General features: G+C 39.0%; 1 protein-coding gene and 1 pseudogene across 1 annotated transcript in view; both read left to right on the top strand.

Annotated features, from left to right (window-relative positions):
- EIF2AK2 (eukaryotic translation initiation factor 2 alpha kinase 2) overlaps nucleotides 1-26,849 on the top strand; it is an 83,188-nt gene that overhangs the window by 15,341 nt on the left and 40,998 nt on the right. Inside the window, exons 4-8 of the mRNA XM_036750680.1 lie at nucleotides 1,641-1,810; nucleotides 5,935-6,061; nucleotides 8,983-9,152; nucleotides 23,398-23,527; nucleotides 24,002-24,081. Of these exons, the coding sequence (XP_036606575.1) occupies nucleotides 1,641-1,810; nucleotides 5,935-6,061; nucleotides 8,983-9,152; nucleotides 23,398-23,527; nucleotides 24,002-24,081 (677 nt within the window). The remainder of the gene's footprint in view (nucleotides 1-1,640; nucleotides 1,811-5,934; nucleotides 6,062-8,982; nucleotides 9,153-23,397; nucleotides 23,528-24,001; nucleotides 24,082-26,849) is intronic.
- On the top strand, nucleotides 4,018-5,187 carry LOC118841225 (annotated as a pseudogene).

Here is a 26,849-nt window from a genome sequence, read left to right as displayed (position 1 = left end):
AGCTAAATCATTCACAGTTAATCATCATACGGTATTGTATGCTGGTTCTGTTCACTTTGCATCAATTCATCTAAGTCTTTGGAGGTTATACTGAAAAGCATCCTACTTGTCATTTCTTATGACACATTAGTATTCCATCACAGTCATATACCACAACTTGTTCAACCATTCCCCTCATTTTTCTGTTTTTTGCCACAACAAAAATTGCTGCTATAAACATTTTTGCATATATAGGTCCTTTTCCTTTTTAAAAAAATCTTTTTGGGATACAGACTCAGTAGTGGTATTGCTAGGTCAAAGAGAATACACAGTTTTATAATCCTTTGAGCTGAAAGATATCCCTACTGTAACAAACCATAGTTGTGCAGCCAGTTTGAAGACCTCCGAGGAGGGGGAACACACTACCTCCAGAGGCAACTCATGCTATTTTTGGACAGCTCTAATCAAGAGGAGGGGCAGCTAGGTGGTACAGTGGATAGAGTTTCAGGTCTAGGGTCAGGAATACCTGAGTTCAAATCTGTCCTAAGACACTAGCTGTGTGACCCTGGGCAAGTCACTTAACCCTGTTTGCCTCAGTTTCCTCATCCGTAGAATGATTTGGAGAAGGAAATGGCAAACCACTTCAGTATCTTTGCCAAGAAAACCCCAGATATGGTCACAAAGAGTTGAGCACAACTGAAGAATATCAAGCTGAAGTTTTTCTTTACCTCCAGCCTACGTTTGCCTCTTTTACCTTACACTCATTGCTGCTGGTTCTGCCCTCTGGGGTCACACAGGAGGATTGCAAATCCCTCTTCCTTGTAAGAGCTGCTTGAACACTTGAACACAGCTGTCCTATCTCCCTCAAGTCTTCTTATCTGTATGTGACACATCCCTAGTTTCTTCAGCCCTCATGGCATAAACTCAAGACTTTTTACCTTCTTAGTTGTCTCCATTGAACATTCTGAATCTTATCAATGCTTTTCCCAAACTGTAGTCACCAAAATTCCAGATCTGGTGTGACCAAGGTAGAGCACAGAAATACTATCACTTCCTTAGTTTATTATATATACATACATATTATACACACACACACACATACACACATGCATGCACACACATATATATGTTTTGGCTGCCACATTGAATTGCTGACTCATGTTAAGAGAGAGTGACACACATGTGCATACATGCAGAAGGAGAGAGAGAGAGAGAGAGAGAGAGAGAGAGAGAGAGAGAGAGAGAGAGAGAAACTTCTAGCTAATATTGTATTCCTGTGGGTCAATATTTCAGGAACGGAATATCCTTAAATGCCCTCCTCTGGAAGCAGTTCTGTTAATTTAGAAGACAAATCTTGGCTTCCTGAAGCTGAGGGAGGTTAAATGATTTGCTCAGAGCTAATAAATATCAGAGGCAGGATCTCAACCCAAGTCTTCCTAACTCCATGTCCAGCATTCTATTCATTATACAATACTACTACATTCTCATGCACACCTTAGTGAAAATACAAGTTTGACTTTCATTAACTAAGATTTATATAGGAAAACTAATTTTAGCGGAAATCTACAGTCATATTTCATATGTTCATGTAGTCATTTTATTCAGAAAGAAACCTGAAGAATCAAAATTCATTTTTGTTACACAATGTTTTTATTTCATAGGCTATGAGCTCTTCAACATTACCTGTGTCACCGCAATCACCAGAAGCGTCAGAAACAAAAATGTCATCCTCTACAAATTATATAGCCTTTTTTAATACCTATAAGCAACAGAAAAAAGTCACTTTAGATTTTGTTATGGAGACCGTGTTTGAACCTTCTGGAATTCCAAGGTGAGGTTTCATTTTACTTTTATTCTTCTATGTGTTAATAATATGATCTCTTTTTTAATTTTTTTAGAGCTATTTCATGTTATGTTACCATGTGCAAAGAGCTTGCCATGATTGTTAGCAGCTAGGGACTGTCTCATTTATGGGTTTGTAAAGATTAAGGTTACTTGTTTGGTTTGGGCCTCCCAAGGGGTGTGTGTGTGTGTGTGTGTGTGTGTGTGTGTGTGTGTGTGTGTGTTTGTATGTGTGTGTGCAGGGGAAAGTGTCACCCAAGGGTAAGGTTCTTAGCTTCGCAAGTTTAGGAACTCAGTTTTGTTTGCTTAAAAGGGGTCAAGCTCTAGGGAATGGATTCATGTTAATCAAACTTAGGAAACTAATTTATAAATGGGAATGCCCAATTTGTTCGTTTAAAATGGGAGATGTATCTGGCAAGAGAACAAGTACCTGTTATTTGCATGGGATGTGCCCCCTTTTGAGTGGTACCTCCAGGAGAACACAGAATTAGAGCAAAAGAAGTTGGACATTCTTAATGAGATTCAATTCATTGAATGTTCATTAAAGCCCTATACTATGTGCAAGGCATTGTTGTGGGTACTAGATGTATAAATATAAAAAATATAGGCAATATGCTTTTATCAAGTACTTCCTCTGGGCCAGGCACTGTGCTACTTTGGATACTTTGGATGCAAAGAAAGGTAAGACAGACTTTCTTTTCAAGGAGTTCACGGTCCAATAAGGGAGACAACATAGGAACGACTATGTACAACCAGAGTAAATTGAAGATGTTAATAAGAGGGAAGGAACTAGCATTAAGCAGAATCAGAAAAGGCTTCCAGTAGAAGGTGAAATTTTAGCTGGGACTTGAAGGAAGCCAAGGAAGCCAAGAGGCAGAGATGAGGAGGAAGAGTATTTGAGGCATGGGAAACAACCAGTGAAAATGTCTGAAGTCTGGAGATGGAGTGTCTTGTTAGAAGAACAGTGAAGAGTCTAGTATCACTGGATCACAGAAGTGGTGTTAAGGCTTACAGTTTCCTAAGGAGATTCATATGCATATATGTGCATGTGTGTATATACACACACATGTATACACATATATATACATACATATATACACACATAAATTTATATATATAAATAAAAAGTGTGATACAAGGGACAATGTGATGGAGCAAACAAGAGATCAAGACTTCAAGGAAAATTTGAGAAAGGAATCACTTTCATTAAGGGGGCTGGCCTCATCTGTAACACCCTTCTCCCTCCTTCAGTCTCTCCCCTCTCTAATTCATCCTCCACAGTTCCCAAATTGATATTTTGAAAGCACAGGGTGACCAGGTCAGTCCCCTGTTCGAGAAGTATCAGTACTACCTATTGCCCCTGGGATGCAACCTTATCTCATATTATTACCCCTTTGTGTCCTCTAGACTAGAGTCAAACTTGGCTCTGCAAATGGATTTATCCCCTGGATATTACACATACTTTCCTGCCTCCATGCCTACATTCATATCTCACCTCGAAACCGGTCTCAGAAATTTTTTCAGGATAAGAGGACACAGTCCAGTTACTTCAGATGAAACTGAGGATGAAAAAAAGGTTATAATCCCCATTAAAATGCAAGTTCCTTGAGAGTATGGATGGTTTCCCTCTTTGTGCTTGTATCTCCAGCGCGTAGCACAATGCCTGGGACATAGTAGGTCCTTAGTAAATACTTGTTGATTGATTGAATGCATCTTCTAGAAGTGCCTAATCTACTACTAGTGCCCTGTGTCCAGATTTCCTCCTCTTCACTCCCACTGCCTATTGAATTCCTACTAATCTTGAAGCCCAACTCTTCTTCTAAAGCCTATTTACAGATATTTAAAAAAATTTTTTAAAAGATATTTAATATCAACTCTTCTAGGAAGACTTCACCGATCTCCATAGTAACATTTATTTCTCTGATGTTATATAACATTTGACTTCTGCCTTTCTACTGTACTTATAATGTATTATAGGTTTTTGGTTCCCGCTCCCCCCACCCCCCATCCCCACTCCCACCCACTCACCCCAAGCCACTTTCACAAACTCCTTTCTTACACCAGGTTTCTCCCCTTGCTCCGCCTGATCGGGAGACTCGGCTGGGGCCCGCTTCTCCCCCCTCCCCCACCCCTCTTTTCCGCGACCCATCGGACCCGGGACCCAGGACAGTGCTTCCCTTCCTTTACCCCAGCATCATGCATCAGACAACTTGGATTAAGATCACGGAACTGAACCCACATCTCATGTGTGCCCTCTGTGAGGGATACTTCATCGATGCCACAACCATTGTAGAATGTCTGTATTCTTTCTGCAAAACCTGCATCGTCGGATACCTGGAGAGCAACAAGCACTGTTCCGTGTGTGCCGTACAGGTCCGTAAAACACGTCCACTGCTGAGCACGAGGTCAGACAAAACCCCTGAAGACATCGTATATAAAGTAGTCCCTGGACTTTTTAAAGATGAGATGAAACGTTGGCGAGATTTCTATGTGGTCTACTCTCTCACTCTGTCCCCACCACGGCATGACTTGGGTTTGGTCCTTCCCCACACTCTGGGCTGAATGAGCGTGCCTGGCCAGAAAGGAAACCTGTAGAGTTTGCAAGTTCAGAGCCCTGGGTGCTATAGCAGAATTCCCCTGTGGCTCCAATGAAGACCAAGGCAAGATCCTAGAACAGAAAAGGGGGGTCTGAATGACGATTGAATCGTCAGCCCCTCTGTTGAATTTTATGAAGGTGTCAGGTACAGGAAAGAGAAGAAGGGCACCCTGGAGAATGAGGACAGGAACAAAGAGAATAAGACAGGGGTAGGCTTTCTGCGATGCCCAGCAACCATGACGATCATGCATCTTGCCAAGTTTCTCCGTAACAAGATGGATGTACCCAGTAAGTATTAACTGGAGGTGTTGTATAAGGATGAATGGCTGAAGAAGTATTATACACTCATGGACATTTCCTCCATTTACCCTTGGAGGTGGAATGATCTTCTCCCCATCAAGTACCAAGCCCAGCTGGCCTGTAAGCAACTCCTGCTGCCCACTGTATCCGCTCCTTCAGAAGGAACCAACACTAGTGGGGCATCTGAATGTGAGTTGGTCAGCGACAAGGCTCCCAGTACTGACACCTCCTCCTTCCTGCCCAGCCCTGCAACTCTCTCCCACGGCTTCCCCAGTTCCCATGGGCCTACCACTACCCATCCAGGCTCCCCCAGCCCCACATCTGTACCGGAGGGCACCACCACCCATGGCAGCACCTCGAACTGCCTGCAGACACGGCCATCTACCAGCAGGGGGTGCAAGATGACTGTCAATGGTACCCCAGTGCTCCCGTTAACCGGAGGACTAGGGCTTTCCACCCTATTTGTATAGCTTCACTTCTCTGATCTTTCACTCTTTTTCTTGACTTCCCCTCTTCCCTCCTTGACTCAAGCTTCTTCTACCCCACCCTGAGGGGGTAGAGGGAGGGGTTGGGTTTTATAAATCTATCTAATGTAAAAATGCATTATGTTGTGGTTTTTTGGGGGTTATGTGATGCCCCCTACTAAATTGTGAGTTCCATTAGAACAGGGATCTTGTCTGGTCTAAAGTTTATATCTCCTTTAATGCCTAGCACAGTGCTCTGCATACAGTAGACAATAATTGCTTAATTGAAATGATGGTATTTTATAAGTGTATGATAATGGGAATTCTTTTGGGTTGGACTAGATGATAGCTGACATACTTTCTAACTCTCAAATTCTGTGATTCTGTGATTCTGGAACATCAAAGAAAAAATTAGATTTTACTTTGAGATCTATCAATGTATAAGGAATCATCTAGATGAAATAGTAGATAGAGTGTTGGAGTTATAGTCAGAAAGAGCTGAGTTTGAATCCTATTTCAGTACTTATCAACTATATGATTCTGGGCAAAGACATTTAACCTCTCTGCACCTCAATTCCCTTATTTATAAAAGGGGGAATCATCCTAGCACTTACCATACAGGATTGTTGTAAGCATAAAATGAGATAATATGTAAAGCAATTTATAAAACTTAAAGCATTGATATTAAATATCGTTACTAATATTTAACATTAAATATTTATCATCATCATTACTCTCCATTGTTTATTCTAGATTTTCTTGTAAATACATCATTGGGGAGAAAATGTATGATGCTGGCTGGGGATCTAATAAACAAGAGGCGAAACAATCTGCAGCCAAGAAAGCATATGAGCAATTAATATTAGGCAACAATTCACAGGTATGTTACCTTCCCTTTTCTTCCTGTCTGAATTCCCTTTTAAGTTGGTTTGACGATGAGACTTGTCAGAATCTCCTGTAAAATTTTTAAGAACAACATTGTTCTAGGTTAGCTTAGGTCTCTTTGTCGGACAGAGCAGGTTCCCATCTCTGTCCTCTCTCAGAGTCTTTACACAGACTCTGCTTCATGCCTGGAATATCAGAAAAGGCAGAGATAGGAATCCTGATACTAACGAAGTTGGAAGAATATAATGCACTGAACAAAAGGGGAAAAAAGCACAACATAAGTCAAGTGGTAGTTATAAGGGTTTTCTTGAAAAGAAAGGAGCTCAGCCCTCTAAGGGGAATATAGCTGGTGATGATGTGGACCCACACGTGCCATTAGCTGAGAACTTATCCAGTAGGAAGGAAAGTAAGAAAGGATGATGAGTGGTGGCACTTGATGATTTCCTAATGAGGACATTTATTGACTTGACAATAACTATAGAGACAGCTACTGTTTTCCTGAGGCCAATGGTATGTTCCAGAAAACTTCTCAGGTTTGTTGAACTGGATGACTACCTACCTCTGGTGACACATGTGACTAGAAATAATACTGCTCACAATACTGCTCTGGAACGCATAGTTAATGATCATACTGAGAATTAGGAAGATCTTGGGAGCAAAGGAAGAATTTTCATTGTTCCCGCTAATTGGAGGCAACAATTTCTGAAAAGAGAGGCAGATTTGGGAAATTAGTGTCTAAGATTTAAGATGGTATTGAGAGTAAATTTGGATTTCTAAAGGAATGACAGACTTTTGGCCAGGGATGAAGTGTAGCTCACAAAGGTTGATTAATAATAATAATAATTAATAATGATGATGATAATGATGATAGCTAGCATTTAAATAGATAAATATTATCTCATTTTATCTGATCCAAAAGTTTTTGCTTGAAGCTTTGCAAATCTAAACAAAGGGCTTGAACCTGAAGAGGAATGAAAGAGTAAAAAAACTGCCATATGTAAAAACATATGAACACCAAGCTAGATAATACAGAGTAGCTGAAGTATAAGCAGAAGAAAAGCAGTAGAGATGCCAAAAATTCATGGAAGACAAAATTTAAAACCCAAGCAGTGACCTCAGATGGCTTTACACAAATACACAAATATGAGTAACAAGCAAGATGAACTAGAGATCCTAACTCAAGAAAGCAAATTTAATTTGACTTGAGAATTGGTAGAATAATACCCATAATTGAAACATGGCTTTGTAGGGGTATGTTTTACTTAAAAGTTGGCATACTAATAAATTCATTGTGGGGTAGGATAGACCTTACTCATGGGGGGAAATTCAGGAACCTGAAAGGGAAAACATGGTTGGGAGCATCCGATTGAATATAAACCAAAGAAGAAACTGAAGTAATATTGTCACCAGAATATTATCGAATGTTCACTTTTTTGTTCTGTGTGGTTAAATTCAGATTTGCATGATAAGTCACCCTGGCCTGCATCTTGGACTCCAATGCTCTTTGAAACACCTTATTACATTCCCATTTCTAATGGGTGCAGAATAGTCTTGTATTATTCAAATGTCCTTTCTTTTGTATTTGAAGGTCTTTCAAAGCATCTCAGCCTCCTCCCATATTAGGCAATTCCTGGTTCACCAGCTTAGGTCTCTGCCCCAATTGACTTTTGGTTGGTCAGAACTAGCCCGAGCTTGGTGGAGTACTATACAAGTACCACATGCACCATGTCCAATCCTGGTGACCTGTTTCTCTCTGTTCCTTAATTCTTTAGTATGACATCAGCAGTTCAGAGCCTACTTTTCCTGGTACTGGCAGCTCAGAGCCTGCTTTTCCTAGCATTGTCAATTTAGATCCTGTTTTCCCTGGTACCAGCAGTTCAGAGATTTGCAGTGCTGGTGCTCCTAGGTTGTAGCCCTGTAGTGTTAATGGAGGAGGGGGAGGTGTAAGATCTTCCCCACCCATTAATAGGCCTCATGAGGAGCCCATTAAGGGAAGCTTGCTTGTAGGAAGGCTTGCACACCCTTTGTTAATTTCTAGTTAGGCACTGAGCCTAAACAGTATATATTCTAAGAAGTGAGCTTTTGCTTTGGGAGCTTGCTTTTGAGAAAGATGTTGTGATTCCCTGGTCCAGACTCTGAGTGGCCGTATGTTCAGAACTCCTCAACTCCTCAGAGGTAAAGGCTTTCTTGATTCAGTGGTGGATGTAAAGCTTTGATTCAGGCAGTAGAGCCCCATCTGTTGGTCTTTTTCTCTTCTCTGTATTACTCTTTGTTTGTATTTTGTTTAATTAAGAAAGATTGTTGACCCCTGAAACAGCTGTCTTTCCTTAGTAAAGCAGATAAAAGAACCTGCACTAGCAACCGTCCTAGGTAGGCCAGTGTGGTTGCTGTTATGAGTCCCCACCAGGGTTTTGCTTCAGAAGGCCTGTGGCCCAGCTGGCTGTTGAGACCCAAGCAAACTTCCACAGCCTTGAGCCAAGGTCTCCATAGCACTGGAAACAAGGAGTAGAGAATGTAGTGCAGGGGTGGATTTTGATGTAAGTCTGTGCCAAGTCTTTGGATCTGCTAGTTCAGCCTTCTTGTGGCAGTGTGAGAGGTGGGGGAGAGATGCTGAATGATCTCAGGGTCAGTGAACATAAATCAGTTCCTGTAGTATTTTTTTTTATTTTTATTTTGGATTCCGGGTGTCCTAGACCATAGATCAGCTGAAGTTGTTTTGTCTTTGGCACATAATTTCTTATTTGGAGTGGTTTGAGAGGTCATGCGGATTGGAGAAGATGTCTAGTCCTCTGTCTTGTTGTTCATGTGACCCCAGAAGTCCAGATCATGTTTTGTACTGTTCATGCAGTCACCTTATTTAGGGAGGAAAATCTTTGAAAAGTGAAATAAGCCTTCTAAAATGTTTTTACTTTGTAGGATATGAGCTCTTTTATGTCACCTCAACTATCTCAACCCTCAAGAGTCTCAGAAAGCAAAACAGCACTCAGAATAAATTATATTGATCCTCTGAACCATTATGCACAAAAGAATGGATTCACTCTGAATTTCCAAACACAAACAAAATTGGAACCTTCTGGACTTACAAGGTGAGGGATTATTTTGGCCCTTTCCTTTATTTAATGCCTGCTTCTGTCTCAACAACAGTACGATTTTTCTTTTCATGGTTTATGTTTTAGAAATTCTAAGAATTTTACTCTTTATTTTTTTATTATGATGTATGGAAAGATTCCAAAAAATCCTACTTAAATGCTTCCCTGTGGCATGGAGGTGACCCTCTCAGGGATGGGGAACTTGTGGCCTTAAAGCCACATCTGCCTTTAAGGCTGCAAGTTCCCCACCCCTGCTCTAGGTTCTCCAAAGCTTTGCCAGCAGAGTATAAGCTTTGACTGGTTCTCCCATGCTGGACAAGCTTAAAATGTCACCCTTGTAACAGAATTTGTTTTTTGAGGACCAACCTAGTTATTTATGGAGAGGCATATCACCAGAACAACAGTCACCAGGAAGAGAATTTTTTAGGGGGGGGGAGGGGAGAGAGGAGCCATGGAAACCATTGAAACAATGAAATTTTTAGAATGGCCCTCATACCTGGATGGCTTCTTTTTGCTTCTGTGGTCTTGGAGGCAGAGTGGTGGGAAAGGTGGCTGAGCATGCTTAGAATTTTTAGACCATCTTCTAGACTGTAAGTCCTCTACCCACTTTACTGTGCTGCTTCTCTTAAAGATGCCTAGGGTTTGTTTCCCCTAGGTTGGTGCATTTGTGAAGGGCAAATCTTTTGATATGGGGACCTGGATGTCAATGTCATAGATGGAGATATGTCCTCTTTGTATCTTTTGCTTTGATATCAATAAGTTATAACTGGACAAATTCCCATTGAGCATGAGCTCTTTTTCTCTTTCTCGAATCCAAAAATAGACTATCATAATGGAAAAAAGGACGACTGGTGGTGAATGACTTATTTAGATGAATCCTTGATCTTGTCAGTGTAGATACTTCCTTCTCTCTCTAGATTCCAATCCTTCATGCCTTAACATTTACCAAAATGATTTTTGTCCTTTCCCTTCCATAAATCCTCCTAGAGGTCCATCTGAACGTGCTGGAGGTCATTCTCTGGGTACTATTCTAAGGTTACAATGTATAGCACCTGGACTGGTCTGTGTGCTGTACCTCTTTCTTACTAAATGACTGTCTCCCCTCCTTTTCTGGTCAGTTGTGCATGTCCTTGGTCAGACATCTTTTATGCCATTTCTTTTTTTTCCGTGTATATATTTTATTTAATATTTTAGTTTTCAACATTGATTTCCACAAGATTTTGAGTTACAAATTTTCTCCCCATTTCTACCTTCCCCCCATTCCAAGATGGCATATATTCTGATTGCCTCATTCCCCAGTTGGCCCTCCCCTGTTTCACCCCATTACCCCCTCCCCATCCCCTTTCCCCTTACTTTCTTGTAGGACAGGATAGATTTCTATGCCCCATTCCCTATATATCTTGTTTCCCAGCTGCATGCAAAAAAATTTTTTTTTAATTTTTTTAAGCATCTGCTTTTAAAACTTTGAGGTCCAAATTCTCTCCCCTCTTCCCTTCCCATCCACCCTCCCTAGGAAGGCAAGCAATTCAACATAGATCACACATGTATCATTATGCAAAACACTTCCACAACGCTCATGTTGTGAAAGGCTAACTATATTTCCTTCCATCCTATCCTGTCCCCCTTTATTCAATTTTCTCCCTTGACCCTGTCCCTTTTCAAATGTGTTTGCTTCTGATTACCTCTTCCCCCATCTGCCCTCCCTTCTATCATCCCCCCTTTTTTATCCCCTTCCCCTTACTTTCCTGTGGAGTAAGATACCCAGTTGAATGTGTATGTTATTCCCTCCTCAAGTTGAATCTGATGAGAGTAAGATTTGCTCATTCCCTCTCACCTGCCCCAGCCTCTTCCCTTCCAACAGAACTGCTTTTTCTTGCCACTTTTATGTGAGATAATTTACCCTATTCTATGTCTCCCTTCCTCCCTCTCCCAATATATTCCTCTCTCACCCCTTAAATTTATTTCATTTTTTTTAGATATCATCCTGTGCCCTCTGTCTATATTCCCTTCAACTCCCCTAATACTGAGAAAGGTCTCCTGAATTACACACATCATCTTTTCTTGTAGGAATGTAAACATAACAGTTCAACTTTAGTAAGTCCTATATGAATTCTCTTTCTTGTTTACCTTTTCACGCTTCTTTTGATTCTTGTATTTGAAAGTCAGATTTTCTATTTAGCTCTGGTCTTTTCGTTGAGAAAGCTTGAAAGTCCTCTATTTTATTGAAAATCCATATTTTGCCTTGGAGCATGATACTCAGTTTTGCTGTGTAGGTGATTCTTGGTTTTAATCTTAGCTCCTTTGACCTCCAGAATATCATATTCCAAGCCCTTTGATGGCTTAATGAAGCTGCTAGATCTTGTGTTATTCTGATTGTGTTTCAGCAATATTCAAATTATTTCTTTTTGGCTCCTTGCAGTATTTTCCCCTTGACTTGGAAACTCTGGAATTTGGTAACAATATTCCTAGGAGTTTTCTTTTTGGGATCTTTTTCAAGAGGAGATCAGTGGATTCTTTCAGTTTCTATTTTACCCTCTGGTTCTAGAATATCAGGGCAGTTTTCCTTGAAAATTTCTTGAAAGATGACGTGTAGGGTCTTTTTTTGATCATGGCTTTCAGGTAGTTCAATAATTTCTAAATTATCTCTCCTGGATCTATTCTCCAGGTCAGTGGTTTTTCCAATGAGATATTTCACATTGTCTTCCGTTTTTTCATTCCTTTGGTTCTGTTTTGTAGTATCTTGGTTTCTCATAAAGTCACTAGCTTCCACTTGCTCCAATCTAATTTTTAAGGTGGTATTTTCTTTAGTGGTCTTTTGGACCTCCTTTTCCATTCGGCTAATTCTGCCTTTCAAGGCATTCTTCTCCTCATTGGTTTTTTGATCTCTTTTGCCATTTAGGTTAGTCTATTCTTTAAGGTGTCATTTTCTTCAGTATTTTTTGGGTCTCCTTTAGCAAGTTGTTGATTTGTTTTTTATGGTTTTGTTGCATCACTCTCATTCCTCTTCCCAATTTTTCCTCTACTTCTCTTACTTGCTTTTCCAAATGCTTTTTGAGCTCTTCCATGGCCTGAGCCCAATTCATGTCTTTTTTGGAGGCTTTTGATGTGGGCTCTTTGACTTTGTTCACTTCTTCTGGCTGTATGATTTGATCTTCTTTGTCACCAAAAAAGGAATTTAGAGTTTGAGTTTGAGTCTGAGTTTGTTTTTGCTGCCTGTTCATGTTCCTAGGCAACTACTTGACCCTTGAACTTTTTGTTGGGATATGACTGCTTGTAGAGTAGAGAGTACTTTGTCCCAAGCTTTAGGGTCCAAGCACTGCTGTTTTCAGAGCTACTTCTACTCCACTGTCACCCCAGGCTCTGTCCCAGCAGCCCTTCTCCTCCCCCAAGAACTGCCGACCAGGACCGCATTTCAAGTCCAAGCAGGGCACAGCAAGAGAATCTGCCTTTGTGCCCACAAAGTGCTCCTTGCATTCCTGCTCTGATCTGCTCCTAGATTCCTCCCACCTTGTTAGCCAGGGACTTGGGAAGCCGCTGACGTTGGTGCTTTGGAGGCAGCTTCAGGAGCTTCCTGCTGCTACTACCGGCACCGCTGCACGACCTCCTCCACCCCCAGAGCTGGCAGCTGGATTGCTCTGAACGTAATCCTGCAGTTTCCCCCTAACCTGCTCTTTGGTATTTGTGGGTTGAGAAGTCTGGTAACTGCCACAGCTCACTGTTTCATGGCCCCAAGGCCTCTTCCGGCTGGCTGACTCCAGGTCTGGTCTGTCCTAGCACGGCCCACGCTGGGCTGCTCTCAGCATCATGCGATAGACCCTTCCTGACAACCATCCCGGCTCTTCTGGGCTGGAGATCTGTTTCCCTCTGCTATTTCGTGGGTTCCACAGCTTTAGAATTTGTTCAGTCATTTTTTACAGGTGTTTGGAGGGATTTGGGGGGGAGCTTAAGTCCCTGCTTTCCTGCTGCCATCTTGGCTCTGCTCCCTATACCATTTCTTGTATGTGCAAATCACCATTGGCAAGGTACTGCAGCCTATTTAAACACCTGTGTATCTTTCCATTGCTTGGTAATTTTGACTCCTCTGAGATCATGATGTTTCATAATTTACAGCCATGAAGCATAAGAAGGAATATTTTTGTGTACAGAAAGATGGTCTTTTGTGGCAGCAAGCAGTTTTGCATTATTGAAAATCCTGGGCAAATTAATCATAGCTGACAGTATATAAAAGTTTGCAAAGTACATTACATGCAGTATCTCATTTGATCCTCATGAAACCCAGTGATGTAGATATTATGCATTGTGGCCTAGTAACCTAGCAATTTTGTTGGGCTGGGAATCAGGTTGATCTATGCTTAAATCCTGCTTTTGACACTTAATAACTATGTAACCCTGGGAAAGTCACTTAACTCTCTCTAAGCCACAGTTTCCTCATTTATAAAATGGAGATAAGATTAGCACCTACTTCACAGGGTTGTTGTGAGGACCAAATGAGATCATGTGTATAAAACACTTTGCAAACTTTGAGTATATAAATAGGTGCTATTAACCAGCAGTGTGGTGTAGTGGGAATCACTGGATTTGGAGCCAGAGGTCACTGGCTTCAGATCCTACCTCGTTCACTTATTACCTGTGTAACCTTAGGCAAGTCACTGAACCTTTTGGGGCCTCATTTATAAAAGTAGGGGGAGTTGGACTAGATGTTCTCTAAGGTTCCTTCTAACTCTAAATCTGTGACTTTATTATTATCCCTGTTTAATAGATAAAGAAACTGAAGCTTTGAGAGGTTAACTGATAATGTCCCTGCTCTAACCAGTTATGGAATTGACTGCATATATGGAGAGCTGAGTAGGAAATGACAGCTTTGTCAGTATCCAAAACATCAGTAATCAATTGCATTTTCTGTCACGTTGCATTGTTGTTCAGGATGTCTGATTCTCCTTCTAAAAAAAAATTCAGGCTATAATACACACTATTACTACACAAAGGTAAACGGTCGACATAATTCACAACCACTATGTGAGGTGTGTACCATGGGTATTATTGTTCCCACTATTTTAGGTTGCTCATGATCATAGAGCTGGTGAACATCAGCTCTCAAACCTCATTCTTCTTGACTCTGAATCTAGTACTCTGCCCACTAAGCCATGCTGCTTTTCTTAACAATTGTGGTACTCTGAACTGTCGGTGTCTTACCTTCATAACTATCTATTTTCCCCTGAGGTTCTCTACCTTAGGATGTACAGAAGGGAAACTATGGCTTCCTTAGAGTGAAGACAATATTATGTGGAGTTTGAGCCTCTGTTGTTCATTCATTTCATTGATTTCATTCATTCAGTTGTGTCTGACTCTTTGTGACCCCATTTGAGGTTTTCTTGGCAAAGATCCTGGAGTGGTTTACCATTTCCTTCTCCAGCTCATTCTATAGACGAAGGAACTGAGGCAAACATGGTTAAGTTACTTTCCCAGGGCCACACAGCTAATAAGTGTCTGACCTGAGACTGGATTTGAATTCAGAAAGATCAGTCTTCCTGATCCCAAGAGCAGTGCTCTATCCATTGTGCCACCTAACTGCCAATAGAAGATAAATTTGATTACAAATCTGAAAGCATATAACCTTCACAGAATTTCTTAAAAAATAATTTTATTTTTTATTATTATGAATGTGACAAATATAATTTCCACATACAAAGTGCTGATAAAGTATATGAAACAGCATATCTCTTTCACATTCGGTGTATTTTTAGAGTACATAATAAATTTAGCACAGTTCTAAAACTGTCCTACTGGTCTAGGTCTCCTTCTGAACTCCCTCCTTTATCCCGGGTATTTTCAAAAATGTTTCATTGATGCTCTTTTCTTTCTGTTTTTTTGGTGTCATTATTTAATTACTAGTTAATTTATGAAATTATGAAATGAGGTAGGCCTTCCCACTTCTTTGAGAATTTGCCAGAAAAGACTATGATGGCAATGTGAATGAGGTTGCCATTCACTTTCCCCCCTCCCCATTTTTTAAAAAAAATTATTTAAAGTTTTGAATTCCTCCCTCCCCCACTCTCTGAGTTGGTAAGCAATCAGATATGTGCAATTATGTAAAACATTTCCATATATTAGTAATTTTGTACAAGAAGACTCAAAAGAAAAAATGAAAGAAAGTAAAAAAAGTAACATGCTTCACTCTGTATTCAGTTTAATTTCAGTTCTTCCTCTGGAGGTAGATAGTATGCTTCACCATTAGTCCTTTGGAATTGTCTTGGATCATTGTATTGCTGAGAATAGCTAAGTTATTCATAGTTCTTCAACGAACAATATTGCTGTTACTTGTACAATGTTCTCCTAGTTCTGTTCACTTCACTATGCATTGGTTCATGTAAGTCTTTCCAGGGTTTTCTGAAATCATCCTGCTTGTCATTTCTTGTAACACAATAATATTTCATTACAATTATATGCCACAGCTTGTTTAGCCATTCTCCAGTTGATGGGCATCCCTTTGATTTCCAGTTCTTAGCCACCACAAAAAGAACTGCTCTAAATTTTTGTACAAATCGGTCCTTTCCCCTTTTGTTGGATGTCTTTAGGATATAGAGCTAGCAGTGGTATTGCTGGATCAAAGGGTATACAAAGTTTTATAACCCTTTGGGCATAGTTCCAAATTGCTTTCCAGAATGGTTGGATCAATTCACAAGTCTACCAACAGTGCCTTAGTGTCCCAGTTTCCCCACATCCCCTCCAACATTCAACATTTTCCTTTTTGTCATAGTAGCCACTCTGATAGGTTTGAGGTGGTAACTCAGAGTTTTAATTTTCATTTCTCTGGTCAGTAGTGATTTGGAGCATTTTTTCATATGACTATAGATAGCTTTAATTTCTTTGTCTGGAAACTGCCTGTTCATACATATCCATTGACCACTTATCATTTGTGGAATGACTTGTATTTTTATAAATTTGACTCAGTTCTGTATACATACATATATATATACACACATATATACATATATATGTGAAATGGGGCCTTTATCAGAGAGACTTGCAAAAATTTCCCTCCAGTTTCTGCTTTCATTATAATTTTGGTTTCATTGGTTTTGTATGTATAAATTTAAAAAAAATTTATATCATCAAAATGATCTATCTTACATTTTGTAATGCTCTCTATATCTTTGGTCCTAAATTCTTCCTTTATCCACAAATCTGAGAGATAAACTATTCCATGCTCTCTTAATTTGCTTATAGTATCATCCTTTAGAATAAATCAGGTACCCATTTTGACCTTATCTTGGTATATGGTGTGAGATGTTGGTCTATACCAAGTTTCTGCCATACTGTTTTCTAGTTTTCCCAGCAGTTTTTGTCAAATAATGAGGTTTTGTTCCAAAAGCTTAGATCTTTGGGTTTATCATATATTACATTACTATGGTCATTTACTATAATATAATTTGTACCTCGCCAATCCACTGATTGACCACTCTGTTTCTTAGCTAGTACCACATTGTTTTGGTAACTACCGATAGACCATCTTCTTTAACACTTTTAAAACTGATTATTCCCTTGATATCCTTGAGCTTTTGTTCTTCCATATGAATTTTGTTATTATTTTTTCCAGTTGTATAAAATATTTTTGATAGTTTAATTGGTATGATGCTGAATAAATAGATTAATTTAGGTAGAATTGTCATTTTTATTATATTGGCTCAGCCTATCCATGAGCAATTAATATTTTTCCAATTGTTTAGATCTGACTTTATTTATATGAAAAGTATTTTATAGTTGTGTTCATATAATTCTGGGGCAGACTCCCAAGTATTTTATGTTGTCTAACAGTTATTTTAAATGGAATTTCTCTTTCTATCTCTTGATGTTGGACTTTGTAATATATAGAAATGCTGATGATTTATGGGGGTTTATTTTGTATCCTGCAACTTCTAAAGTTGTTAATAATTTCAAGTAGTTTTTTATTTGATTCTCTAGTTTTTTCTAAGTATAACATCATGTCATCTCCAAAGAGTGATAGTTTTGTTTCCTCATTGCCTGTTTTAATTTCTTTAATTTCTTTTTCTTCTCTTATTGCCATAGCTAACATTTCTAGTGCAATAGTAAATAATAGAGGTAATAATGGGCATCCTTTCTTCACCCTGATTGTATTGGGAAGGCTACTAGCTTATCCCCATTACAGATAATGCTTGCTGGTGATTTTAGATAAATATTACCTATCATTTCAAGGTAAGCTCCATCTATTCCTCTCTAGTGTTTTTAATAGGAATGGGTGCTGTATTTTGTCAAAGGCTTTCTCTCTATCTATTGAGATAATCATATGATTTCTATTGGTTTTGTTATTGGTATGTCAATTATGCTGACAGTTTTCTTAATACTGAATCAGCCCTGCATCCCTGGTCATAGTGTATGATCCTTGTGATATATCACTGTAATCTCTTTGCTAATATTTTATTTAAATTTTTTGCATCAATATTCATTAGGAAAATTTGTTTATAATTTTCTTTCTCTGTTTTGGTTCTTCCTGGTTTGGGTATCAGCACCAAATTTCTGTCATAAAAGGAGTTTGGTAGGACTCCTTCATTGTCTATTTTTCCAAATAGTTTATATAGCATTGGGTTTAATTGTTCTTTACATATTTGGCAGAATTCACTTATCTGTCTGGTCCTGGGGATTTTTTCTTAGCAAGTCCATTGATGACTTGTTCAATTTCTTTTTCTAAGATTGGGTTATTTAAGTATTTTATTTCTTCTTCTGTTAATCTGGCTAGTTTATGTTTTTGTAGATATTCATCCATTTCATTGTCAAATTTATTAGCATGTAATTTATTGGCATTTAATTGGACAAAATAGCTCCAGTTGTCTTAATTTCCTCTTCATTGGTGGTGAATTCACCCCTTTCATTTTTGATACTAGTAATTTGGTTTTCTTCTTTCCTTTTTTAATCAAATTAACCAGTGGTTTATCTATTTTATTAGTTTGTACATAAATAGCTTTATTAGTTCAATAGTTTTCTTTCTTTCAATTTTATTAATCCTTTGACTTTCAGAATTTCCAATTTGATGTTTAATTGGAGATTTTTTTTACTTGCATGCCAAATTCATTGATCTGCTTTTTCTCTATTTTTGTTGATGTAAGCAATTAGAGATATAAATTTTCCCCTCAGTACCACTTTGGCCCATACATTTTGGTAGATTGTCTCATTGTTGTCATTTTCTTTAATGGAATTATCAATTCTGTCTATGATTTGTTTTTTGACCTACTTGGTTCTTAGGATTAGATCATTTAATTTCCAATTAATTTTTAATCTCTCTGTTGTCCATTATTGAATATAATTTTTATTGCATTATGATCTGAAAAGGATGCGTTTACTATTTCTACTTTTTACCATTTGGTTGTAAGGTTTTTGTCCTAATATGTGGTCAATTTTTGTGTAGGCACCATGTACTGCTAAGGAAAAGGTATATTCCTTTCTATTTCCATTCTGTTTTCTCCAGAGATCTATCATAACTTACTTTTGCAGAATTTGTTCACCTCCTTAACTTCTTTCTTGTTATTTTTTGGTTAGATATATCTAGTTTTGAGAGGGGAAAAGTTGTGGTACCCCACTATAATGGCTTTATTATCTGTTTTCTCCTATAACTCATTCAACTTCTCCTTTAAAAATTTAGATGCTATACCATTTGGTGCATATGTGTTTAGTTTTGATATGACTTCATTGTCTGTGGTACCTTTCATAAGATATAGTTTTCTTTCTTTATCTTTTTTAATTAAATCTATTTTTGCTTTTGCTTTGTCTGAGATCATGATTGCTACCCCTGCTTTCTTTGCTTTAGGCTAAGCATAGTAGATTCTGCTCCAGCCCCTTACCTTTACCTTGTCTCTCTGCTTCAAATGTGTTTCTTGTAAGCAACATATTGTAGGATTCTGGTTTTTAATCCATTCTGCTATCTGCTTCCATTTTATGGGTAAGTTCATTCCATTCACATTTATAATTATAACTAACCATATTTCCTTCTGTACTATTTTTCATTTCTTTATCCCCTTCTCTCTCTTACCCCCTACCCTTTCCCTCCTCAGAAGTGTTTTACTTCTGATCACCACCTTCCCCAGTATACCCTTCCTTTTTTCAATCCCCCCTTCTATTATCCCCATCCTTTTTTACTTCCTTAAGATATATTTCTCTGTCCAACTGAGTGTGTATGTTATTCCCTCTTTGAGCCAATTTTGATGAGAGTAAAGTTAAAGCTTTTCCCGTCACACAGCACCCCCATCTTCCCCTCCATTATAATAGCTCTTTTATGTGGGATAATTTACCCCATTCAGTCTCTTCCTTCCTTCTTTTTCCTGTGCAGTTTTCTTTCTCACCCCTTTATTTTGTTGTTGTTGTTTTTTGGTATCATCCCATCAAAGTCACCTTATATCCATACCCTCTGTCTACATATACTCTTTCTAATTGCTGTTATAATAATAAAGTTCTTAAGAGTCACAAATATTATCTTGCCATATAGAAATATAAACAGTTTAAAAGAAACCAAGTCAAAAAATGAGCAAAAAACAACAAAAAAGAGAACTTGACTATAGACAGATATCCTTAAATGAAAACTCCCAGGAACATCATAGCCAAATTCTAGAGTTCAAAGACCAAGGAGAAAGTATTGCAAGCAGCCAAAAAGAAGCAATTCAAATATTGTGGAGGTACAGTCAGTATTACACAGTGTTCAGCAGCATCCACATTAAAGAACCACGGGGCTTGGAATATGACATACCAGAAGGCAAAGGAGTTAGGATTGTAACCAAAAATTACCTACTCAAAAATTACCTACTCAACAAAACTCAGGGAAAAAATTGGATATTTAATGAAAGAGAGGATGTTCTAGCATTCCTAATTAAAAGAATTAAAAACTGAATAAAAAATTTGACTGCCAAATTAGGAAGACCTGAGTTCAAAAATGATCTCAGGCAATTACTAGCTGTGCGTGGTCATAATAGTAACTTTCTATAGTCAAGTTCTTTTTTTTTTTTTTTTTTGCTCAATTTTTTTTTGACTTGGTCTCTTTATGTTAGGTTTGGGCTCTGGTCCTACATGATCCCAACATTTTGTGCTGAGGCTATGGGTCTTACTGCCATCTTTCACTGGGCTTCAGGTCTTAGCTGCTTGCTTTCTCTGGAGGGTAGGCTTCTCTTCTGGCTTGTACTGGGGCAGGGGGTGGAGCCTCCCTGTTGGCCTCCCCTGGGTGTGGGGTTTAGTTGCTGGCCTGCTCAAGGGTTGGGGCCTTGCTACTGGGTTGCTATGGTAACAAAATCTTTCTGGTGGCTGGCCCTGGAGGAGGGATCTTGTTTCTGGTCTATCCTAGGGGTGGGGCGTTGCTTCTGGGTTGCTTTGGAAACAGGGTTTCTCTGTAGACCCCAGGGGTGGGCCCTCAGTATTGGCCAACCCCTGGGTAGTGCTTCACTACTGGTGAGCAATGGGGTCAAGGTCTCACTGGTGGCTTTTGCTGGGGTGGGGTCTTGCTGTGTTGCAGAGACTGCTGGCTTGCTTAGGGGGCTGCTGGTTTGCAGGGGGGTAGGGCTTCCCTGGTGGATTGCCCCAGACTTAAAGGCTTGCTTCAGACACCCTGCTGTGAGGCTGGCTGCTGCTGCTGTTCTTGGACCTTGTTCCCCTCCCACCCCAGTGAGACAGACCTTTCCTGCTATGCTGGTAAGCTGCTTCCCTGCTCCTAGACCAATTCTAGTTGTTTGGAGGGGAATTTGGGAAGGCTTCAGAGGGTTCCTTCCTTACTTTGTTATCTTGGCACTGAAAGTCTTATGATCACATGCAGATAGGGTTTCAAGGCAAACAGCACAGAAAGTATAGAGACAAATGATGAAAACAGATCATGGAGGTAGATGGCATGGGACTAGGGAAAAGGAGGTGGAGGAAGACAGGTAGTGTGGGAAGAGCATGGGAAGGGTGAGAGGCACCAAGAATCACTCACATAACCATGGAATAGAGTTGGGAGCACTTGGAAGCATGGACCTGAGTGACATGGAAGAATGTTTGGGGAACAGGAATTCAAGGTCTCATTTTTATAGGATTTTTGGGGGGAACAGACTAACTCTTGCCTGTGCCACCTTGGAGTTAGTTCATTAACATATGTAAATCATCTCAATGTTGTTGGTAAAACCTTTAAGTAAATATGTCCGTGTAATCTCAAAGTTATCAGTACCATTTGGTGTTCTCCTGGTCTTAGTGTAGATACCTGAACTTTTCTGAGATTTATGTATCATAGGACCAAAATCCCTGACAGTAAAGCCTAGATGGCTTCTCCTGCTTCAGCACGGCACATATTACTAGGACGTGATTTTGGGTTCTATATGATATAATTTGTAGATTATGTTCCTTTAAGTTTTGGGACAGTATAAACTGTCATGTAGGAGCATGACTTCAAGGTTCCCCTTTGCCATCTTACCTCTTGCTATTTGCCACTTTATACTGGCTACTTATGAACCTACCATGCCAACTAGAAGGTGGAAAGTGGTTAGGGGGACCAGAACAAGATATAATTTAACACAGTTATCATTAACTCCTCCTAACTCTTCCCTCCCCCCTCAAATAAAAGCTCTCCTTTGGAACAAATAAATGTAGTTAAGCAGAACAAATCTATGCATAGGGACTGTCTGAAAATGTACTTCTTGATGGGAGAAGAAAGGTAACAACAATGACCTTCCAAGTAAAAAGAGAGCTAGATGGTATAGTAGATAGACACGCCCCGCCCCCAAACCCTTCTAACCCTCCAGAATCAGGAAGACCTGAGTTCAAATATGACCTCAGGCAATTACTAGCTGTGTGACCCCAGTTTCCTCACCTGTAAAATGAGGCTAATAATAGCACCTAGCTCCTAGTGTTGTTGTGAGGATAAAATAACAATTGTAAAGCTCTTAGTGCAATGCTTGGCACATAGTGCTATATAAAAGTTCTTTTCATTATTATTATTTCTTTCCTTAGATATTCTCTGACTCATGTGACTCATCATGGATACTGCCAGGTAGTCTGAATAGCAAATGAACTGTATTTGGCCACTGAGCATATTATCTCTAAGTGGGAATCACTGGGGAATTGTTGGAGCTATTGGTTATGAGTGTACTGAAGGAGCAAGGTGCTAAAATTCAAGGAGTGAAGTTCTGAGGACATATAAGGGGCTCTTCTTTCTCTTCCATGTATGTGCTGGGACTCTTTGGTACTCCTTCAGAAGGTTTACAGATCTAAAGAACTCACTGTGGAAGGCATTTTAACATGAAAAGTCTATATTAGTAAAAAAAAAAAAAAGCTAGGTTGCCTATTTCTTACAGAATAGTACTGATTATAGAGGGGATTCTTATTCAGACATTTGTTGATCCAAATGACCTTTGAGATGAAGTTCCTTTCCTGTCTAAGAACCCTGTGAGTTTGTGAGTAATTGATAAATTACCGTTTTATAAGAGGATGCTCTTTTTGAGGGTGTTCACACCATTTAAGAAACAGTTGAAATAACTGGGTTATTCATGTAATTGCCAGCCTTCTAGGGAGGAGCCTCTTCACATTTATTTTATCTGGGCCTAGGATCATAGATTTAGAGCTGGAAGGGGCTTTGAGGTCATCTAGTCTACCTCCATTGTTTTACACATGAGAAGACTGAGGTACTGAGTATTTTAGAGACTTTCCTAACATACAGTTAGTAAATAGTGGGGATTTGAACCCAGGTCTTCTGATGCCAAATTGAGAACTCTTCCTGTAATGCCATACTGTCCTCTTTCCAGCATGGTAGAAGTTGCCAGGATTTGATCTCTAGTGGAATAGTTTTCTAGAACCCAGTCACCTCAACATGGCAATGAAGCTTTAAAAGAAGTCTTTTAGAGAAGTGAAAGACCATATTGAAATGAAATATCCAAAAATGTCCTTGGGCTCAAATGACTGACATAAACTAGAATCGATTAGCATCTTTCAGGTTATAATTTAGAGCAGATTTTGATCAGCAATATACCCATTTCACTAAGCCTTAGTTTTCTTACCTGAAAACCAAATGGGGGTTAATTAGAGATCTCTGAGGTCCCTCCTGGATTTCAGTGTTTCTTTGGTTCTATGTTGTTTGGTTGAAGTGTTAATTTGCAGAAGTAGCTCATTTAGCAACACCATCCTCAAAGCCTATGTTAAGTAGGTTGCATTTTTAAAAGTATTGCATTTTATTTTTGATACATGTTGAAACTCAAATAATTTTTTCCATTGTTCTTTGTTCTAGTTTTTCTAGTGTCTGCAAAATTGGGGATACATCTTATGGCCCTGCTACAGGATCTAGTAAAAAAGAAGCAAAACAAGGGGCAGCTAAGATTGCATGTGAGATGATGAAGTTAGGTGATGCTTCTTTACAGGTAATTTACTAGCTTTTTGGCTTAATTTTCTTGTGTACAAATTCCATCTTAATTTGATTTGAGACATTGCTTCTATGATGCTATAAGAAATTATGGTTCAGAGAGATAAAGACCCTACTTCTTCTTTCATCTGATATCTTGCTAGTTACACATTTGTTCATAAATTTATGTATGTGACTAAAAATTCCAGTGGCCTCTGATGGCCAAAAAGCAGTGCTGATTTATACTTGCTGTATATGTCATAGTTGGGATTTCTTTCACATATAGGTTGTACTAGAAGCCCTGCAACTCTCAAATCTGTGATTGTATGATTTATAACTCCAGATCAACCAACCAGTCGATCAATGAAAAAGTTTTTTGTAAAGCCTCTGATTTTACACAATACTGTTAGGCAATGTGGCTGCCATAGCTTACATTGATACAGCTTTGGAGAGCAAGAGTTATACATAGTTCTTTGTATTTCTCCCCTTTTAGAAAAGTTATTCAGTACTTTCTTCTGCTTATGCCACTCTTCAGACTGATTCTAGCAAAACATCTCCGGGTCCATCAACATTGTAAGTATGAAGCAATACTTATTGTTCAGTAAATTTTACTTGCTGTCCCCTCTCTGTCATAAAGAAAATATTTACTTTCAATATTTGGCTTCTTTCCATGCAGATACTTTATTTGCTTTTAAAAATTCTTATTTCTTTAAATTCCATTCTTAAACATATAATAAAATGAACAAATATATTGAACAGATTATAGCTAAAACTGTGAATCTTTATTATGTAGAGCTTGCCTTTCTTTTTAAGTTTATAATAGTTGGTTACATAATTTTACAGTTGTCCTGCTTGTCTATGATTCTTTTATTCTGCTCTCATGTTATATCATTTCAAAGATCAGAGGTCGTAAGTCTTTCAAAGTTGTTTTTTGCATGGTTATTGAATAAATGTTCTGGTTCTGTTTACTTCACTCAATTAATTCACACAAGTGTTTACAGGTTTCTCTGAAACTATCCCTTCTATCATTTCTTTGAACAAATAACATTCCATTATATTTAAAAAATCATAATTTTTTTCAGTTATTCCCAATTAATGGGCATGCTCCCTAGCTACCAGTTCTTTGCCACTGCAACAAGAACTATAATAAATATCTTATATGTATGAGTCCTTTCCCTCTTTCTTGATCCCTCTGAGGTCTAAATTTAGTCAAAGGGAATTGCTGAGTCAAAGGAAATGCAGTTTAGTAACTTTTGGCTTTAGTTCCAAACCCTATGCCAGTATTGTAAAAAATGACCACAGCAACCTTCTTGTACTTAGAATATACTTCTTATGGAGGGGGGATTCCCTGAACCAATGCAGGTCAGCAACTTTTCTTCAGCTTACTAGTAGTTTTACAGAGCTGCTTGAAAGTACCAAGAGGTTAAGTGGCTGCTGGCTCAGGGTGACATAGCCTAACTTGATACGTTTTCTCCTATTTTTTCAATCTCTTGACTTTGTTTTAATATTTCTTATCCTGTCATGGATGAGAAATGGAAATCTCTTTTGTCCATTCTAATTTATGAGTAGTCTTCAGTAAGGGGCTTTTTAAAATCTTTTGTGTTAAGCTATAAATTCTCCTTTCAAGTCTTTCCTCTATAGCTCTTATTTCTTTTCTAGCTCTTTTCTCTAGCATTCTTATTTAATTTATAAAGTAATTTTTAACTTTTTAAAAACTCTTGCTTCATTTCTTCTAGGAATTCTAGTTGAACTTGTGTCTAAGGTGTGTTATTCTTTGAGGTTTTGCTTGTAGGTGTTTTGAAGTTACTCTTTTCTCCTGGGTTTTTGTCTGAGGTATCTCTGTCACCATAATAGTTTTTCATGCTGGGAATAATTTTTTTGTTTACTCATTCTTCCAGCCCTACTTCTTGAATTGGGACTTTATATTAGGTGCAAGCTCAATCTATTTCTAGAGGGGATGTTGAGGTCTTGCTTAGTCCTGTTTTGCATTCTCTTGGGTCTTACTGATGCTTGTTGTGGTTATTGTGTGCTGTGTTCTTCAGGCATCTCAAGGGAGACTCAGACTAGGGGTCTTCAAGCATTCTATGCACCTAAAGCTGCATGATACAGGGCAAAGTCTGATTGCTGCCCTCTTGGCTAGAGCTTTTCAAGCTCCTGATTATGAATTGGATCTGGGCTGCACGACTGTAGTCTTTCCTCTGGTTGGAGCTCCAGTAGACCTCTTCTGGCTGCAGCTTCAATCTGCTAGCTGGAAAGCTCTGCAAGCTTAAGCCAAATCAACAAGAATTTAAGGGCCTATAATGTGCAAAGAAAGGCAAAAACTGTCCCTGACCTCAAGGAGCTTGCAATCTAATAGGAGAGAGAGAATTATGTGAACAACTTTGTACAAACAAAATATATACAGGATAAATTGTAAATAATCTCATGGGGAAAGGCTTATTGCAGAAGGTGGGATTTTAGTTAAGACTTGAAGGAAGCCAAGGAAGCCAGGAGGCAGAGACGAGGAACATTAGAACCACTGCCACCTCTACCTTCTTTAGTCTGAGCTCCCTGATCTGATTACTCTGCTATAGCCTTAAGATCTATCTTAGGCCTAGGATCAGAACCACCTGGTTGCTATTGTCTTCTGTTTCTCATCCTTGCCCAGTCTACTACCCTTAGACACAGGTCCCCTCCTTGATCTACTCAGTTTGGGCGCAGAGTGACGGTGCTGCCAGTTGGCTCCTGTTTTTCACTGTCTTTACAGATTTGGCCTATACTTGCTGGATCTGGGACCTATTTTTGCTCTCTATAGCTTCAAACTCTAGTTCATCCCAGTGCTGGAAAGCTCAGTGATGCTTCCTTCTGGCTAGACCCTCTACCCATTTTCTGCACACCTCTTTCTCCTTATGCTGAATTGGTCTGGAAAAATAACTCACTGTGATCTTTCTTTGTATTTTCCAATGATCTGATCTCTGATCCTCTTCCTAGGTATTTGTTGAACTGAGCAGAGTTAGTCTCTATTGCTTCCTTCTACTCTGCTATGTTGACTTATTTCCAGAGGTAGGACTTAAACCCAAGTCTTTCTGGCACTGAGGCCAGTCCTCTGTCTATTATGCCTTACTGTTTCTTCTAGTAATACCTAGGATGTCAACCTTACCTCCTTGCATTAAGATTTTTAGCTCTTTTGCTTCTTAGATAAATGTTAAGCATTCATGTTTAGACTTCTGAAGCCATGGGTTTTATTTTTGGCTCTTTCCTTGAACTTTATTTCCTGTGAGTGTCTGGACCACTATATTGTTTCTACACTATTGCTACTCTCCGGCTGGTACATATGAGATGGTTAATAAATTCTTGTCGAT

The sequence above is a fragment of the Trichosurus vulpecula genome, chromosome 3 (assembly GCF_011100635.1).
Source record: "Trichosurus vulpecula isolate mTriVul1 chromosome 3, mTriVul1.pri, whole genome shotgun sequence".
NCBI classification, from domain to species: Eukaryota; Metazoa; Chordata; class Mammalia; order Diprotodontia; family Phalangeridae; genus Trichosurus; species Trichosurus vulpecula.
This window is presented reverse-complemented; position numbering and strand designations above follow the sequence as displayed.